Source organism: Diospyros lotus, chromosome 5 (genome assembly GCF_014633365.1).
Source record: "Diospyros lotus cultivar Yz01 chromosome 5, ASM1463336v1, whole genome shotgun sequence".
Taxonomy (NCBI): Eukaryota; Viridiplantae; Streptophyta; class Magnoliopsida; order Ericales; family Ebenaceae; genus Diospyros; species Diospyros lotus.
In genome coordinates this window covers 11,182,678-11,199,133 of record NC_068342.1, presented here as the reverse complement: position 1 = coordinate 11,199,133, position 16,456 = coordinate 11,182,678, and the positions used below count along the sequence as shown (strand labels likewise).

Genomic DNA, 16,456 nt, shown 5'->3' with positions numbered 1-16,456 from the left:
TTATCTAGTTTACTCCGATGTATAGATGGAATATGAACAAAAGTTGTGCAGCCAAAGACCATGGGGTAAGAGAGTTAAGAATATGGATGTTAGGAAATATTTTTAGCAAACAACTCAAAAAGAGTTTTGAATTTAAGGGTTTTAGAAGGAAGCCTGTTAATTAGGTATGTAGCAATTAACATAGCATCCCCCCTAAAGGAGTTAGGAACATTGCTAGAGAACATAATGGATCAAACAACTTCAAGGAGGTGCCTATTTTTTCTTTTAGCTATCCCATTTTGCTATGGGGTGTAAGGGCAAGAGCTTTGATGAAAAATACCTTGATAAAAAAGGCATTTTGCGAAATCTGGGCCAAAGTATTCCCTCCCATAATGCGATCTAAGTATATGAATAGAGGATTGAAACATATTTTGTATAAGTTTATGAAATCGAATAAAAATTGCACTAGCTCTTGATTTGTCTTTTATTAGATAAACCCAACACACTCTTGAGTGATCATCGATAAAATCATAAAAGTAATAAACCAGCGAGTACTAGTTAAGTTTGGGTCTCAGGATGGTCCCCAAATATCACTATGAATATGATGGAAGGGTATGGAAGGTTTATGAGTGTGAGGAGGATGAGAATTACGAGATTGTTTGGTAAGAACACACTGTGCACAATTGAAAGAAATCATGTCTTTCTTACCAAATAATCTAGGGTACAAGCGTTTTAGGTAAACAAAACTAGGATGACCTAATCGCTTGTGCCATAACATAAAATCACAATGAGACAGAGGAATTGAATTAAAAGATTTGTAAAGAGTGGGACTAGACAGAAAATAGAGACCATATTTTCCTTCAGCATTGCCAGTCATCTTCCCCGAAGTTAGGTCCTGAAAAACACACAAAGAAAAAGAAAATTTAGCTGCACATTGCATATCTCTAGTCAATTTACTAACTAATATAAGATTGTAGCTGATATTTGGAATATGTAAACCAGAAGAAAGTGTTAATCCTGGCAGTTTAATATCTCATTTTCGGCTATACTAGTCAAACTGCTATCTGCTACTGCAACTTGGGCATTATCATTACATTTCTCATATGTAGAAAATAGGGAGGAACAACTGGTCATATGATCTGATGCTCCTGAATCTATAATCCACATATTTTCAGATTTCCGGTGAGATAACAAGGATAAGTGAAAATTACCTCATTGAGCAACTGCAATATTAGGGACTGTATGTTAAGGTTCTTTAGATACCTTGGATTGAGATAATAGATTTTTCAAAATCCCCATCTGTTCTGCAGTACATGGAGGAGTATTAACAGGTTTCTCCTCTGCCGGAACTGATTTAGTCACATAGGCCACCTTAGATTGGTTCCTTTGATTCTTTGATTTCCAATTTGTTGGTTTTCCATGTAGTTTCCAACAAGTCTCCCTGGTGTGATTAGGTTTGTTGTAGTAATCACACCATAGATTCTTGTCTTTATTCTTTTGATTTTTCTGATGGAATGGACTATTTTGATGAACTGCCAAAGCAGAGTTTTGAATACCTATATCCGGAGGAGATCAGTTGTTGAGCATCACCTTCTTGCGGCTTTCCCCTATTCTAATTTCAGCGAAGGCCTCATGAATGGAGGGAAAAGGTTTAGAACCTAGGAGTCGGCCACGAACTTCATCCAAGTCCTTGTTGAGTCCATGCAAAAAATCAAGCAGTCTTTCCTTCTCAAGCTTCTTGACATATTTGGCACTATCTTCAGAACAATGCCAGTTTATGTCATAGAATAGATCCATTTCTTGCCATAATGTTGTTAGAACATTGTAATATTCAATCACTGACATATTACCTTGTTGAGTAGTCCTGATGGCTGATTGAATCTCAAAGCATTGTGAGGTGTCTTCGAGGTCTAAATAGATTTCTTGCACTGCTGTCCAAATATCCTTTGCAGTTTTCTAGAATAGGTAAGTCCTTCCTATTTTTGGCTCCATGTAACTTATGAACCAAGCCATTACAATAGAATTCTTAGCATCCCAGGTTAAGTAGTTAGGTGTTCTTTTAGGAGGCACGAGAAGAGATCCATCGAGCTAACCTACTTTTCCTTTACTTTTCATTACCAACAAAACTAATTGGAACCATTCCTGGAAATTTGTCCCATTCAATTTGTGTTGGGTAATTTAAAAGGAACGGAAATCAAGGTTTGAAGGGATGGAAGGCATAGAGTCATAGATTGAGATGGAGCATCAGGGATCAAAGAGGTGGCATAAGGATTATCAGAGGAAGAGGTATTATCCACCATAAGCACAGGGACTGGTAACTTTAGATGAGATAACCAGAAGGGAAGGAATCAGCCAGAAGGATTGCTGGCTTTGATACCATGAACAGAACTGAAAACAGCTAAGCAACGGTTGCAGAATACTCGATTAGAGAGGAAGAAAAAAAAAAACTTAATGAAATGGAAAACTGCTTCAATATCTTATTGAGTATACGAATTGGGTATGTATACAAGAACTCTTCTACAATATCTCCTAAAAAATAGGAAAATTAAATATATTTAAAGGATAAAGTTTATCACTAAAACTGGACTTATCATTTGAAATCAACTGCCTCCCTTTTTTTTTTTTTAGGAACTTACCTCTTTATCAATTTAATTTTTTGAATCTTCCCTTATCTCCAACCAACCTTATGTCTTGGCTTCATCCGTATTCAAATTTATCTCCAACCAACCTTATCTCTCGGTCTTATCTGTATTCAAACTTTTTGATTTGATATTCCAACACTACCCATAAAAAATAAACCTTCCAATTTCTCTTTTTTGGCAATCTGGATGTGTATTTTGTATCTTGCACCCTATGTTTTGTTTGTTTCTGATGATGAATCAAATGTTCTGGACAAGTCTTTTCTTGTGCTGTCTTTACAGCTGTGATTCTTGTACTCTTTGTCATATATATATATATGCCTCCAAGTTTCTGTTCTTCATACTTGAATTTGTTTCTTATGTTTCTACTAACTAATAAGGTAAGATGTTCCTACTAACTAATGAAAGTTGTTTGTCCTGTTTTAGGATGGAAATGAGCAGATATTACCTAGAGCATGCCAGTGTTGCATGTATTCAAAAACACTTTGATCTTTTTGAGGAAGAGGCTCGCTCTTTGCTTGATTTAGGCTTAGCAATACCTGCGTATGTGTCTGAAATTTTCTTGTCATTTATATGCCATACTTATGCTATCCACAATTGTTAAAAAGTTTTTATTTTAATTGATATTTTCTTCCAACTTGCTAGGTATGATCAGCTTTTAAAGACATCTCATGCTTTTAACATTTTAGACTCTAGAGGTTTTGTTGGGGTGACAGAAAGGGCTCGTTATTTTGGTCGGATGCGTAGGTGAGTATGCCTCCCTTGCTTTCTTTATTGTCACCAATATGTATTTAGCAAGGCTTGTATTTGGTAGTATACGAAGCAAAACTGAGAAATGACTTATGTTTTAATATGGTCAATGCGATTGCCATTCCATCATCCGATGGAACACCAGAAGATTCTCTAGATCTTATGTCTAGGTGCAGTCGACTACATGAATTCTAGATTTCTTATGTCAAGGCATGTAATGGAAATGTTGGCACATCAAGATTACCTGTGTTGATTTTTCAAGTATGTGGATGGAGAATTTTGGCTAGTGATTACTTGAAAGAATATAGACTTTCTACTCTAATGTTTGTGATGTTTCACAACTTTACTTGTTATACTTGCATTTTGTATTTCTTTCCAGTTTGGCTCGTCAATGTGCACAACTTTGGTTAAAGACAAGGGAGTCTCTTGTGCATCCATTGGGTGTTATTTCTGAAGCTGATAATCTTGTTTGTCCTGAGGAAGTTTTGGAGGCAGCAGCTAGAAAGGTGTGCTTGGTGAAACTCGGTTTTTCTTGTTTTTCCTCTTCTGTTGGGATCTGTGTTTTCTATGACTGAATGCTAGGTTACTTCTTATCTTGTCTTCTCTTTTCGTCCTTTGCCCTCAGAGGTTTAGTAGTTGTAAATGTTAGGGAAATTCTTATTGTAAACTGTTTTCTTGGGTAGGTGATGTTGAGAATTCATATTAGCTTGTATTAGGTGTGCTGTACAGATTAGTCTTTATGCATAGCAGTTACAGTGTTTTAGTAGAAATACTTGTAACCCTAGATTAATAGATTTGATTTGTTTTTTTCCCCTCCAATTTCTCTTTTCCTCTGTTCTTTTTCTTTCAATTCTGTATGTCATTTTTCATGGTATCAGAGTTATTGAGGGATAAATCTGGAGAATTGGAGCAGATTTGATGTAATTCAATCATCAAATCTTGTTTAGGACTGTATCCTCTTGGTTTGAACAAGGGCTGCAATCTGATCAAGAGTTGCAATCTACTCAAATAATCATCTCTCACGTGATGTTCAGATAAAGGGCTGTGATCTGAGATAGGAACTTCTCTGGATCTCTGGAAATCTGATCTGACCTGCTGAATCTGCTGTTCTGCTACAACCTACTGGTTGAGATTTCTCTGGTCTGGTACAATCTGCTCTTCCTGAACGTGGGATCTGCTGCTCTCGAATTCTTGAGACTGTGATTTGGTATTTTGGTGTCATCTTGTTGTGTTGATTGTTGGAATTAGGGTTTAACATGTCTGGTTCTGGGGTCATATCCCATACTTCTGTTGTTGTTCCAAACATATCTGGTGCTCTTGTGATTAGAACTGAAAAGCTGAATGGGAAAAATCATGTTTCCTGGTCAGCTTTAGTTAAAATGTGGTTTTGAGGCCAAGGGGTTAGTAATCATCTAACTAAGAAATTGAATGATATACCAGAGAATGGTGGGACATTATGGGATAAAGTTGATGCACAACTTGTCTGTGTTGTGGTAGTCCATTGAATTAGATCTAGTGCTTCTTTTTCATGTTTACAAAAGAAGTGCAAAAATATGGTCACAGACTCATGCACACAGGCTTTATACAAACGACATCCTTTGTTTGTGCACAATTATTATTACATTGTTTAATCTTCAAAAAGGAGATTTAGATATGACAACATCATATCTGAGAAAGGCTTGCTGTGACAAATTTCAATATCATGCTGCGAATCACTGAAAATGTTACTGACCAACTTGTCCAACGTGATAAACTGTTCATGGTGCTTACATTGGCTGGATTAGGATCTGACTTGGGGGGAGTGTTAGAACACAAATCCTTATTGGACCTGTCTTTCCTACTTTGGAAGGAGTGTTGCAAGGCTGCTGTGTAGTACTCAGACTTTTAATGGCCCTGATTCAGCAACTGAGGGTCTACTTGTGGAAGAGTAGTTTATGTTGTTCTGTTTGTTATTGTTTAATTACTGGTTTAATTAGTTGTTAGTTATTGTGTTAGTAGACTGTAGTTTATATTCAGTTGTATATAAGGACATTCAAGTCCTCAGTTGTTGTATCGGTACATTTTATCTGTTTTTCAATAACATTTGAGTCTCAAGGTATTTTTCATCTCGTTTTCCTTTCTGTGCAACCTTGAGGCTCTTGCTTCATGGTATCAGAGCCAATCTGACTTGCGTCGATGGCTTCTTCTCACACTATTAGCTCCTCTCTGTTGCCTCGCTCCAATTCTGCAGTATCTTCGGCTTCACATTCAGAATTTATAGCGGTGGCGAAGGCTTTTAGTTTTGTTCTGATCAAATTGAATTCCAGCAATTATTTGTTCTGGAAAGCTCATATCTCAACTACAATTAGGGCGTTTGACTTGCAGCAATACATTAAGAAGTCTCCAACACCTGCGCAGTACATTTGCGATCCAGAGAATCCAGATCGCGATGCTCAAGTGATCAATCTTGATTATTTTAGTTGGATCAGGTTAGATCAACTTCTCTTAGGCTGGCTATTTTCGACTATAGAGAAGGATGTTTTAGCACAAGACATTCATTGTGAGTCTTCTTCTGAAGTCTGGAGTGTGCTTGAAAATTTATACTCACAACAAACTGTTGCAAAATCATTTCAATTAAAGCAATAGTGAAGGTCTATGAAGAAGAATGATCTGTCTGTTAATAAGTATATTTTGAAACTTAAGAGTATTGGACATGCCCTAGCTGCTATTGGAGAACTGCTGAATGATAGAGAATTATTGATGGCTATTCTACACGGTTTGGATAGTGATTTTGAGACTGTCGTAAGTTTAGTTACATACCAGATGGATGATATTGATATTGATAAAGTTCAATATCTTCTATTAATGCATGAACAGAGGCTTGCTGCTAAGAACACTTCTAGTGTTTCTTTTGTTTATAACATTGGATCTACCAGTGTTAATTTGACCTCATAATGGACAAAGGATGATTCTGGAGTGTCTAGAGATGGTGTTGGTTCTAGAGGTGCGCCTTTTAGAGGTGGAAATTATAGAGGACGTGGACGTGGTCGTTCCTCTTGCCGTAAAATGTATTGTCAATTTTGTGGACGGCTTGGTTATTTGGTTGATCGCTGTTATCATCGATTTGATCAGAACTTTCAGAGGAGCACACCATTTTCTTTTACACCTCCTAAACCAAATTTTGGCTCTCAGTTTGGTAGAGGCAGTGGTCCTTTGGTGAATAATCGCGGTCATTCGTGGCTCATCCCATTGGCTCTAATGAAGCCTACTCAGCTGATAGTTCTGAGGCTTATTATGGCACCTTGCCTCCGCCTTACTATGGTAACTTGCCTCCACCTCCATCTTCAGACACTTCGTCATTTTCTGCTAATCATTTCTCTCCTATTTCATCTTCTCGTGGTGAAACGTCGTGGATTGTGGACTTCGGTGCCACAAATCATATTACTTCCAACCTAAATAACTTGTCAATACATTCTCCTTATGGTGGTAGTGATAGAGTTGCCGTCGGTAATGGTAAGAAGTTATCCATCACTCACATTGGCTCTAGTCACCTATGCACACAAACATCTCCTAAAACTTTCTTATCTCTACCTAATGTGTTGCATGTTCCTTCTATGTAATAGAATCTTCTCAATGTTTCTCAACTCACTAAAGACCATAATTTGGTTACTGAGTTTCATGCTGATTCTTGTTTTGTTAAGGACAAGGCATTCGGTCGTATGTTGCTTCGAGGGATTCTTAGAGATGGACTGTATTGTCTTGATCCAGTTTTTGGTTCTGCTGATTCAAAATTGGTGCCAAACTCTGTTTCTCAGTCCAGATCATTAGTTTCCTTGTCAAAAAGATTTCAAGTTGCTTTTGCTTCGTTAGATAGTTCCTTTTCAAATAATTGTAATGGACTAGTTTTGTCTACTAAGTCCTCTTTTTTTTTTTTGTTGCTTCTTATGTTTCTAAAACTTGTCAGCAGTGGCATGCCAAATTAGGGCATCCGTCTTTGAATGTTCTTTGACTTGTATTGAATAAAATTGGTCTATCTTGTTCAAGATCAGATGTCTTCTTTTGTGATTCTTTCAAGGTTGGCAAAATGCATAAACTTTGTTTTGATGATTGCATAATTACAGCCAAAGCTCCCCTAGAACTTGTGTATTCCGATCTATGGGGACCAGCACCAATGCTGTCCACTGAGGGGTTTAGATACTATATTATTTTTGTTGATGCATACACTCGATACACATGGCTATATCCTTTGAAATTAAAGTCTGATGCCCTAGCCATTTTTCAAACTTTTCATAAGCTTGCTGAACTCCAATATAATGCCAAACTAAAGGCTCTCCAAACTGACAATGGAGGTGAGTTCGAAGCCTTCCTACCTTATCTTACCACTTGTGGTATTCAACCTAGGTTCACTTGTCCTCATACACACCAACAAAATGGTGTGACTGAGCGTAAACATTGCCACATAGCTGAAATGGGGCTTACCTTATTTGCTCATGCTCAAATATCTTTAAAATTTTGGGTAGAAGCTTTTACCACAGCTGTTCATATTATTAATCATTTGCCCGTTTCTACCTTAAACTTTGAGTCCCCATTCTCAGTTCTTTATCATAAAGGGCCTGATTATATGCAATTACAACCATTTGGTTAGGCATGTTTTCCTTTCCTTCGACCCTATAATAGACACAAATTTCAGTTTCATTCCACCAAGTGTGTTTTTCTAGGTTATAGTCATGTTCATGCTGGTTTCAAGTGTTTACACCCCTCAGGGAGAATCTATATTTCTCGTCATGTCAAATTTAATTCAGAGGAGTTTCCTTATTCTGTATTGTGGAGTTCCTCCTCAAATTGCACCTCTGCATCCTCTGCTTCGAATGTTTATTCTGGTCAATCTACTTCCACTCTTCATTCCATCTCTTCTTTTCTGGTCAGTTCTTCCTCTTTAATATCTCCTCAAGCAGCACGGTCCTCTCCCTTGTCCTTTGTCGTTCCACCTAATTCTTCTGCTCAACCCTTTTCTAGATCTCCCGAATGTTTGAGGTCTGCTCAACCTGATCGTCCTAAATTTTCTACCTCTAAGCATGCTCCTGCTCCATCCATTCACCCTATGATCACCCGGTCCAAGTCCAAACATCTCTCTGTTTCATCTCCATTTGCCTTTGTAAGTACCTCAGAGCCTAATTCAGTTCAAGAGGCTTTCTTAGATCCTAAATGAGTGAGAGCTATGAATGACGAATATACTGCACTTCAATGCAATCATACATGGGATTTGGTTCCATTTTCTTCTAATATGAATCTAATTGATTGCAAATGGGTGTTTCGGGTGAAATATAATTCTGATGGCTCAGCTTTGAAGCATAAGGCTCGGCTGGTTGCCAAAGGTTTCCTTCAAAACCCTGTTGATTATAATGAGACTTTTAGTCCGGTAGTTAAGGCTCCTACTATTCGGGTTTTGTTCTCTTTGGCAGTTACATTCGGTGGGATATTCAACAAGTTGATGTTAGCAATGAAATTAAATGGTGATCTTGATGAGATTGTTTTTATGAGGTAGCCAAAAGGATTTGTAAGTTCTGATTTTCCTACTCATGTTTGTCAGTTGAAAAAGTCTTTGTATGGACTTCGCCAAGCTCCTCATGCTTGGTATAATAAGCTTAAGGGAGCTTTACAACAGTGGGGTTTTAAGAAGGCAGTGTCTGATGCTTTTCTTTTTATTAAAAGAACATCTTCTTATGTGTTATTTGTTTTAATCTATGTTGATGATATCTTGGTGACTGGTTCGGACTCCTTGGCTCTTCAAGCGTGTACTGGTGATTTGGATAAGACTTTTGCACTGAAAACTCTTGGTTCGATTAACTATTTTCTTGGGTTTGAAGTCTATAGAAACTCCACTGGACTTTATCTCACCTAGTCTAAGTACACCATGGACTTGTTAAAGAAAGCAACAATGGAGAACTGTAAATCTTGTCTAACACCTATGACTTCGGGTTTATCTTTGATTGATGAGGGTGTTCTCTTTTCTGAGCCTTCATTTTATTGAACCATCATCGGATCCCTCCAATATTTGACCTATACTCGGCCAGATATTGCATTCACAGTAAATAAACTCAGTCAATTTCTCTCAGCCCCTAAAGTTCAACATTGGCAAGCCTGCAAAAGGTTGTTGAGATATCTTAAGGGCACTACTCATTTAGGGCTGATATTTACACCTTCTCCTCAAGATATGGGTCTCAATGTATTCACAGATGCTGATCATGCTGGGTGTAGGGTAACTCGAAAATCTACCAGTGGATTGTGTGTGTTTCTTGGTTGTAACTTGCTGGTCTGGAGTTCTAGAAAGCAATCAGTAGTGGGCTCGGTCTGTAGGGGAAGCAGAATATCGAGCAGTTGCTCAAGGAGTTACCGAGATCTTGTGGCTAAAGTCCTTACTGTCAGAATTAGGATTTCCTTGTGAGAAGACTCCTATCTTGTGGTGTGACAACCTAGCAGCTAAAACTATGGCTGAGAACCCAGTTTTTCATTCTAGGACAAAGCATATTGAGATTGATGTGCATTTTGTCCGTGAGAATATTGAAAGTTGAGATGTTGATGTTAGATATGTTCCTACTCTTCATCAAGGGGCTGATATTTTTACATAAGGTTTGTCAAGAAATTGGTTTGTTTTTCTGTGTAACAAGCTAAGGCTTCAGCAATCACCTATGAGTCCCTCTCAGTCTGATTCAAAAGCATTATCTTCAACAATGTTATCTTCAACTGCTGAAATTGGTTCTGCTGGCTTGGTGCTACCAAGGGAGCCTAATCTGAGGGGGAGCGTGGAAGAGTAGTTTATGTTGTTCTGTTTGTTATTGTTTAATTACTGGTTTAATTAGTTGTTAGTTATTGTGTTAGTAGACAGTAGTTTATATTCAGTTGTATATAAGGACATTCAAGTCCTTAGTTATTGTATCGGTACATTTTATCTGTTTTTCAATAACATTTGAGTCCCGAGGTATTTTTCATCCCGTTTTCCTTTCTGTGCGACCTTGAGGCTCTCGCTTCACTACTATGGTTTCTCAGGCTACATCCTTTGGTAATCAATCCAAGAATAATCAGCCATAGTGTGGTGGAAAAGGGGGAAAACGACCTTTTTCCTTATATTGTTGTAAACCATGTCATTATAAAGAGACCTGTTATGCATTATGTGGTTGTCCACCTAAAGCAAATGTGGATCTATGGATGATATCGCCGACCAGTTGACTGCCGATTCTGTTTCTATCTCAGTTTCAGCTGGATAGGGTGTTATTTCAGGGTCAGGTGTTGTTTCTCAGCTTGTTTCCAGGGAGAGTTAGCTGAATTTTGCCAGTTCCAAGTAACTAAGCAGGCATCTACTTTCGTAGCCTCAGTTGCACAAGTTGCAGGTTCTATTATTTTTCCAATGGCAGGTTCTTCCTCTGCTTGTGTATCCCATTCATTACTTAGTCCTTGGATCCTTGATTCTGCAGCCTTTGAACATATTTTTTGTAATAATTTTTTGTTTTCTCATATTGAGTCCTCTAATATATTGCCTTCTATTACGGTGGCTGATGGTTCTAAGGCCATCCCTGTGGGTATAGGCCAAGCCAATCCATCGCCTTCATTATCTCTTAATTCAGTCCTGCATGTACCTCATTGTCCTTATAGTTTAATCTTTGTTAGTCGTTTGACTAAATCTCTTGATTGTCGGGTTATCTTTGATTCCAATTTTGTTTTAGTGTAGGATTGGAATATTGGACGAATGATTGGCGCATGACATAAATCTGAAGGCCTTTATCATCTTTCCTTACCCTCTGTTTGTACTATTACTATGACCACACTTTTATCGATTCATTGTAGGTTAGGCCATTGTCATTTGTCTTTACTTAAACAGATTGTCCTATCTTTTTCTTCTTTACAGTCTTCAGATTGTAAATCTGGCTAATTTAGCAAAAATGTATGCTATTCTTTTCCTAATTGGATTAATAAAATAGCCGATTCTCCTTTTTCTCTTATGCATTTTGGATGTTTAGGTCCAAGTCTAGTTTAATCTAAACAAGGTTTTTCTTACTTTGGTTTCATGCTTGATAAGTCAACAATGGAAGCTATATACCTACTGAGACGCCTAATGGAAAGGTATCGGAATCATCAGAAGGACCTGCATATAGTATTTATAGATCTAGAAAAGGCCTATGATAGGGTCCTTGGAGAAGTATTATGGAGGGTTTTAGAGAAGAAAGGAGTCTGAATAGCCTATATACAAGCCTTTAGGGACATGTATCATGGTGCAGAGACAAGGGTCAAAACATGTGGAGGGGATACTGAACCGTTTAAAATTGTAATGGGACTGCATCAAGGTTTTACACTTAGTCCATACTTATTTGCTTTAGTAATGGATGAACTCACTAAACACGTTCCGACAGAGGTGCCTTGGTGTATAATATTTGTAGATGACATAGTGTTGGTGGATGAAACAAAAGAGGGAGTGAACACTAAACTTGAGTTGTGGAGAAATAATTTAGAATCTAAGGGATTTAAATTAAGTAGAAGGAAAACATAATATATGGAATGCAAATTTAGTAAGAATGCAAGAGTGAAGGATGTTATAATAAAATTGGAAGACTAAATCATACAAAGAAAAGACCATTTTCGATATTTGGGATCAATGATTCAAAAAGATGGAGAAATGCACGAGGATGTCACGCATAGAATTAAGGTAGGTTGGCTAAAATGGAGAAATGCATCGGGAGTGTTATATGATGGTAAAATCCCATTTAAACTGAAAGGAAAATTCTATATGACAGTTATAAGACTAATTTTGTTGTATGGCTCAGAGTGTTGGGTAGTCAAATACCAGCATGAGCAAAAGACGAGTGTAGCAGAGATGAGGATGCTAAGATGGATGTGCGGCCATACAAGAAAAGATAAAATTAGAAATTAGATTATTTGTAATAAGGTAGAAGTAGTGCTAATTGAGGAGAAGATGAGAGAGACTAGACTAAGATGGTTTGGTCATGTGAGACGAAGACCAAGAGACGCTCTTATGAGGAGAGTTGATGAAATGGAACAATTAGTCCAAAAAAAGAGATAGAGGCAAACCCAAGAAGACTTTGGGAGAAACATTAAAGTTTGATATAAAGTGTATGGGCCTAAATGAAGATATGACAAAAGACAGAAATACATGGAAGTTTAGAATTCATGTAGCCGACCCCACATAGTGGGATAAAGCCTGGATATGTTGTTGTTGTTGTAAGGTTTTTCTTACTTTGCTACTTTTATTGACGATTTTTTTTTTTGTTGTGCTTGGCTCTGTTTGATGAAGGGTCAAACTATGTTGTTGTCTTCATTCACTTCATTTTATAATGAGGTTAAGACATAGTTTGATTATTCTATTTGTATCCTTCAAAGTGATATTGCCAAGGAATATTGTTCCAAGTCTTCTCAATCTTTTCTATTTTCTCATGGCATTCTTCATCAAACTTCGTGTCCATATACTCCGCAACAAAGTGGGGTAGCAAAACGTAAAAATCTCTTCCCATTGAGACATCTCATACCTTATTGGTTCATATGCATATTCCTCTTCTTTTTTGGGATGTTGCTCTTTTAACTTCTTGCTATGTGATTAATTGGATGCCTTCTATTGTTCCTCATACCGTACTTATTCCTCATGAACCCTTGTATCCTTTTCATATTTTTGGTTCCACCTATTTTGTTCATGTTTTATCACCAGGAATGGGCAAACTATCACCTCGATTTGTTAAATGTGTCTTCTTGGGATATTCTCGATTTCAGAAGGGTTATTATAAGTGTTTCTCCCTTGATCTCCATCAGTATTTGCCTTCTTCTAATGTTACCTTTTTTGGGTGTATCCTTTCTTTACTTCTTCTACCCTTTCTTCTTCCTCATCTCTTGATGAGGTTCTTCCTGTTCCTTCTTTTTCTGATTTGGTTTCTACTATTTATTATCCCATTACTTCCTTTATTCCTTCTTATCCTCTCTTGACATATCAATGTTGTTCTTGGACTTCTTCTATTCCTCCAGATGGTGTGGTTTCTCCATTTCATGTTCCTCTAGATGCTGCAGTTCCCATCCCTCTCTATTGTCGTTGTGTCGCAAAAGAGAGGGATGTGACTAGGCCAAAGAAAAGTTGTGTCTTCTTTGGTTCTATTGTGTAACCACTCAGAGGGTTGGGAAGTCATAAGTAGCTGGTTAGTAGACTGTGCATGGCATTTCATGGGGTTGGTTCAAATGCAATATGTGTTGATGCTTGTCTTCCTATGGGTGCCATTATTTCTTTAGTTTTCGGTCTAGTTCAATGTTCTCTATATAGAGGTACTTATTCTTCTCATAATTCGCAACCTATTTACACTTTTTTGAGCTATCATTTTTTATCTTCTATCCATTCCACCTTTGTTTCTATTCTTTCGTCTATTTCTATTCTTAAAACAGTTGCAAAGTGTTGAAGAGAATGAGACAGCTCAATTGTAATCTTATTCTTTATAACAATTGTTTCTTTTATTATGCTGTGTTTTGTATTTGGCTAGTTGTATTATTCAACGGTGGTTCTGGTTGTAAAGGATTATTAATTAGCTATGAGGTGTAGGCATAGTAGTCAAGGCTATATATATTCGATAGCCTTTCTATTGTAATGTGTGGAGAATCATTTTATTTCTTTTAATCAGATTGGACGAGGTACTACTTCTTTTCAAACCTTCTATTTTCATCCTGTTTCATGGTATCCGAGCCATCGCAACTTGCGTCCATGGCTTCTCGTGATTTGACCTCATCTTCTTCCTCCTTATCCTCTGCCACTTTGTCGGATTTTGCTTCTGTGTCTAAAGCATTTAGTTTTGTGCCTACAAAACTTGATTCGAACAATTACCTCTATTGGAAGGCGCGGATCTTAGCTACAATTAGGGCTTTTGATCTGCTGCTGTTCATAAACAAAACAGATCTACCGCCTAAATATGTTCAATCTGATGATATTAAGCCAGTTGTTAATCCTGATTTCCTTAAGTGGATGCGATCAGCTCAACTTCTCCTAGGATGGCTATTTTTGACAATTGATAAGGAGGTAATCGGTCAAGTTATTCATTGTGAATCTGCAACAGAGGTATGGACTACTTTTGATAATCTGTTTTGTCGTCAAACTGTTGCTGGTTCTTTTCAGTTGAAACAACAACTTAGGTCGATTAAGAAAGGTGATATGACAGTAACTGACTATGTTCTAAGAATCAAAACTATCAATCATGCGTTAGCAGCAATTGGAGAACCGTTAAATAATCAAGATCTATTAATGACTATTTTGCATGGATTAGATGAGGATTATGACATAGTTGTTGGCTTAATTATGTATCAGATGAATGAGATTGATCTTGAGAAAGTTCAGTATCTTTTAATGATGCATGATTAGAGGTTAGCTTCAAAGAACATGAATATGTCTAGTACAATGCCTAAATTTGATTCTACTGCTGCTATGAATGTTAACTATGCTTCACAACAGACTAGAAATAGCAATGTGAATAATAATAGAGGAGGTTTTCAAAATAGAGGAGGTCGAGACAGAGGCTGATTTTCTGGAAGGAGATTTTATTGTCAACTTTGTGGAAACTTGGACACTTAGCTGATCGATGTTATCATAGATTTGATAGCAATTTTCAACGTCCATCCTTTGGTAGAGGTGGAAATGAATCCAGTTCTCAGGCTTTTGTAGCTTCTCATGAGGGTAATGGAGCTTTCTTGACAGACTTAGGGTTTGCTCATGAGACTCATCATGGTTTATCCTCTCCTCCTTTGAATGAGCAATATTCGTCTTCTTCTTCGTCATCTTATCAACTTGGTGATACTTCTTGGTGTGTAGACTCTGGTGCTACAAACCATATCACCTCTAGCCTTCACAACCTTTCTCTTCATACTCCCTATGGTGGCAGTGACAAAGTAGTAGTAGGAAATGGTAAGGCTCTTGCTATTGCTAATGTTGGAACTGGTAATATCCTTACACAAACTAATCCTCTTTCTATTCTTTCCTTATCTCAAGTTCTTCATGTTCCTTGCATGAAAAAGAACTTAATGATTGTTTCACAGCTTACCAATGATCATAATGTCATTACTGAATTTCATTCTAATTTTTGTTTGATTAAGGACAAGGTGTCGGGCAAGGTGCTACTTCAAGGAGTTCTTAAAAATGGCCTCTATCAGCTGGATCTGGCATTTGTTCATGCTACATCTTCAGCTGGTTCTAGCTCTCCTGTTGCTGTGTTTCCTTCAAAATCTTCAAGGCCTTTTTTGTCAAGTGTCTGCTGTTTAGCAAGTTGTAATAGTAGTTAGGGAAATTGTAATAAATCCAGCATGTCAGTGTCTTGTACTGATAGACTCTATAAGTAGTGGCAAGCTAGGTTGGGACATCCTTCTTTTTCTGTATTAAAACAATTTCTAAATAAAATCAGTGTTCCTTGTTCGTCTACTGATTTATCATTTTGTGATTCATGCAAATTTGGTAAATTGCATCAATTACCCTTTACAAACTGTTCTATTACAGCAGGTCATCCCTTGGAATTGGTTTATTCAGATCTATGGGGTCCTGCCCCTATGTTGTCTGTTGAGGGTTATAGGTATTATATTATCTTTGTTGATGCCTATACTCGATATACCTGGCTGTATTCAATGAAATTAAAGTTTGAAACCTTATCCATTTTCAAAGCTTTTCATAAGTTTGCTGAATTGCAATATCAGTTTAAACTCAAAGCTCTTCAAACGGATAATGGTGGGGAATTTATAGCTTTTTTACCCTATCTTCATACTTCCGATATTCAATATCGTTTTTCTTATCCCTACACTCACCGACAAAATGGTGTGGCCGAAAGAAAACATAAGCACATTGCTGAAATGAGACTTACTCTTTTAACACATGCCAATATGCCTTTGAAGTATTGGGTTGAAGCTTTTCAAACAGCTATTTACACTATCAATTTGCTTCTAGCTTCACCACTTCGTTTTCTTACTCCATTTGAGAAGTTATTTCGTAAAAGGACCTCTGAGTTTTTTTTTGTTTGTACTTGTCTATGTTGATGATATCTTAGTAACTGGATCAAACATTGTTGCTTTGCATGATTTTATTGGTGATCTTG

The 16,456-nt window shown here is 37.3% G+C and overlaps 1 protein-coding gene across 3 annotated transcripts in view; it reads left to right on the top strand.

The window, feature by feature from the left end:
* The window catches only part of LOC127801162 (glycine--tRNA ligase, chloroplastic/mitochondrial 2), a 133,120-nt gene that overhangs the window by 37,096 nt on the left and 79,568 nt on the right, over window positions 1-16,456 (top strand). For all 3 annotated transcript variants that reach the window (XM_052336047.1, XM_052336049.1, XM_052336048.1), the window contains 3 exons: window positions 3,045-3,161; window positions 3,264-3,365; window positions 3,748-3,874. In XM_052336047.1, coding sequence (XP_052192007.1) covers window positions 3,045-3,161; window positions 3,264-3,365; window positions 3,748-3,874 — 346 coding nt within the window. The remainder of the gene's footprint in view (window positions 1-3,044; window positions 3,162-3,263; window positions 3,366-3,747; window positions 3,875-16,456) is intronic.